This window comes from Dipodomys ordii, unplaced genomic scaffold, assembly GCF_000151885.1.
Source record: "Dipodomys ordii isolate 6190 unplaced genomic scaffold, Dord_2.0 Scaffold8786, whole genome shotgun sequence".
Classification (NCBI taxonomy): Eukaryota; Metazoa; Chordata; class Mammalia; order Rodentia; family Heteromyidae; genus Dipodomys; species Dipodomys ordii.
In genome coordinates this window covers 1-2,089 of record NW_012275998.1, presented here as the reverse complement: position 1 = coordinate 2,089, position 2,089 = coordinate 1, and the positions used below count along the sequence as shown (strand labels likewise).

General features: G+C 55.8%; 1 protein-coding gene across 1 annotated transcript; it reads right to left on the bottom strand.

Annotated features, from left to right (window-relative positions):
* Positions 1–745: 745 nt before the first annotated feature.
* Tmem40 (transmembrane protein 40) lies at positions 746–1,658 on the bottom strand (the record flags this gene model as incomplete). Its single annotated transcript, XM_013037262.1, has 3 exons — positions 746–808; positions 1,419–1,493; positions 1,587–1,658. Coding segments are annotated over 3 exons (210 nt in total), but the record flags the coding sequence as incomplete, so codon positions are not given.
* Positions 1,659–2,089: the final 431 nt, after the last annotated feature.

Genomic DNA, 2,089 nt, shown 5'->3' with positions numbered 1-2,089 from the left:
AAAAAAAAAAAGTTCAGGGCAGCGCCCAGGCCCTGAGTCCGAGCCCCAGTGGTGGTGACCCCTCCACCCTGAGACGTAGCAATGAACACAAAGCTGCTGACCATGAGGGAGGCCTGGCCTTCGTGCAACGCTGCGTGTGCCATCCCTCAGGAACACACACTATATGTGTGATCTACACCAGTGCAGCCCCTTTGGCTGGGACCCTTGTACCCCGCAAGTCTCGTCAGGCAAATACATGGTTACCAAAGCCCATTTCCTCCATGAGTTTCACACCCAAGCCTCCTGCATCTCTCCCTCCTCGTTCCAACCTCAGCACTGATTTAAAACAAAACAAGAGGCTACTAGCCATCCCGTATCGCAGGCTGGGAAATGAGCAGAGGTAGACTGGACCCAAAGTCCCTTGCTTTGAGGCTTTCTTCTGTGTGCTTGTGTACTAGGACTGGGGTTTGAACTGAGGACCCGAGCATCGTCCCTTAGCTTTCTGGCTTACGGCTGGCCCTGTACCACTGAAACTACAGCTCCACTTGTGGCTTTTTGGTGGTTCATTGGAGAAAACAGTCTCATTGATTTTCCTGTCTGGGCTGGCTTCAAAGTTCAGTCCTCAGGTCTCAGCCTCCTGAGTCACTAGGATTACAGGCGTGAGCCGTGGGCACCCAGCAGTTGTGGCTCTGTTTTAGCCCTGAAGCCCTGGTTGCAATTCCCTGAGAGGGAAAGACGGTGAGCCTGGGAAGAGTGGAGACATTACCCAGCAGCCGGAGCTTCTGAAGGAGGGGGATGAAGCCTCGCAGCACGCTGTGGATCCGGTACACTGTGGAAAAACACAGGGACGGGGGCGGGCCAATCAGGATGGCGTCCCTCCCGGATCCACACAGACCGCGCTGTCCCAGGGCTGCGCAGCCTGAGCCGAGGCGACAGCACTAGTTGTGATGAAGATGGCCAGCCGTGGCAGGGCGGCAGGAACAGACCCCGGGACCCGGCACTCCTGGCCTCGCTGCCGCCACGGCTGCTTTTCCTCATCTGCCCAGTGCTTTGTGTGTTTGCCACTTGAAATTGTATCTGTTGTTGCATTTTCATGGAGCTGCTTCCCCTGCCCTCCCCCCTCCCCCCCAGGTCCTGCTTATGACTTCATGCTGACCTTGAAGTTGGCCAGAAAGAAACCACGGCAGCAGGATTTTTTTTTTTTTTTTGGTTTAGTTTGTCAGTGTGGCATGATGGTTCATGCCTGTAATCCCAGCTCTTGGGAGGCTAAGATGGAGAGTTCAAGGTCAGGCTGAGCTACACAGCCAGGAATGTGTCTCCCCAAAAACTCAAAGTTTAGATGGCTACTCTTGGGCGATTGGTGAGCGGGAAGGAACGGCTCATCCAGCCAGGAGTGTGTGCACGTGTGTGGGGTTCCGGGGTGGGGGGGGGAGGCTTACCCAGCCCGAAGTAGATGCCGACCGTCTCCAGGGAGGCGAAGGTGAGCAGGCCGACCCCGAGGGACATGAACCAATCTGGAAGGGCAGCAAAGGTCAGCCTGCAGGCCCAATGCTCTGTTTCCCGACCCCCCCCCCGCCCCGCCTCTCCACGCTCCCCCTGGTCCTCACCCGCGTAGTAGTGATAGCACACCAGCAGGGCCCCGATGCCAAAGCAGAGGAGGACGAAGTGGAAGAACTCGTCTGTGAAGGCAGAGGCAGGAAGGTTACTTCTTCTTTGTCCACTTCTTTTTCTCTTTCTGTTGCGGCTGTGCTGGGGATGGAACCCGAGGCCCGTGCACACACGCCACATCACAGCCCCTTTCTTGATTCATTTGTTTGTTAAAATGAGGATCTTGTTATGTGTCAAGCTTGGCCTCAAACTTCAGGATCCTCCAGCTTCATAGCCTCCTGAGTGTTGGGACTACAGGGATGCACTACCTACACCAGCTTCTCTCCTCCCTCCCTCCCTCCCTTCCCTCCTCCTTCCCTTCCTTCCTTCCTCCCTTCTCTTTCTTTCTTTTTTTTTGTTGTTGTTGTTGGTTGTGGGGCTTGAACTCTGGGCCTGGGCGCTGTCCCTCAGCTCTTCAGCTCAAGGCTAGTGCTCTACCACTTGAGCCACAGCGCCACTTCTG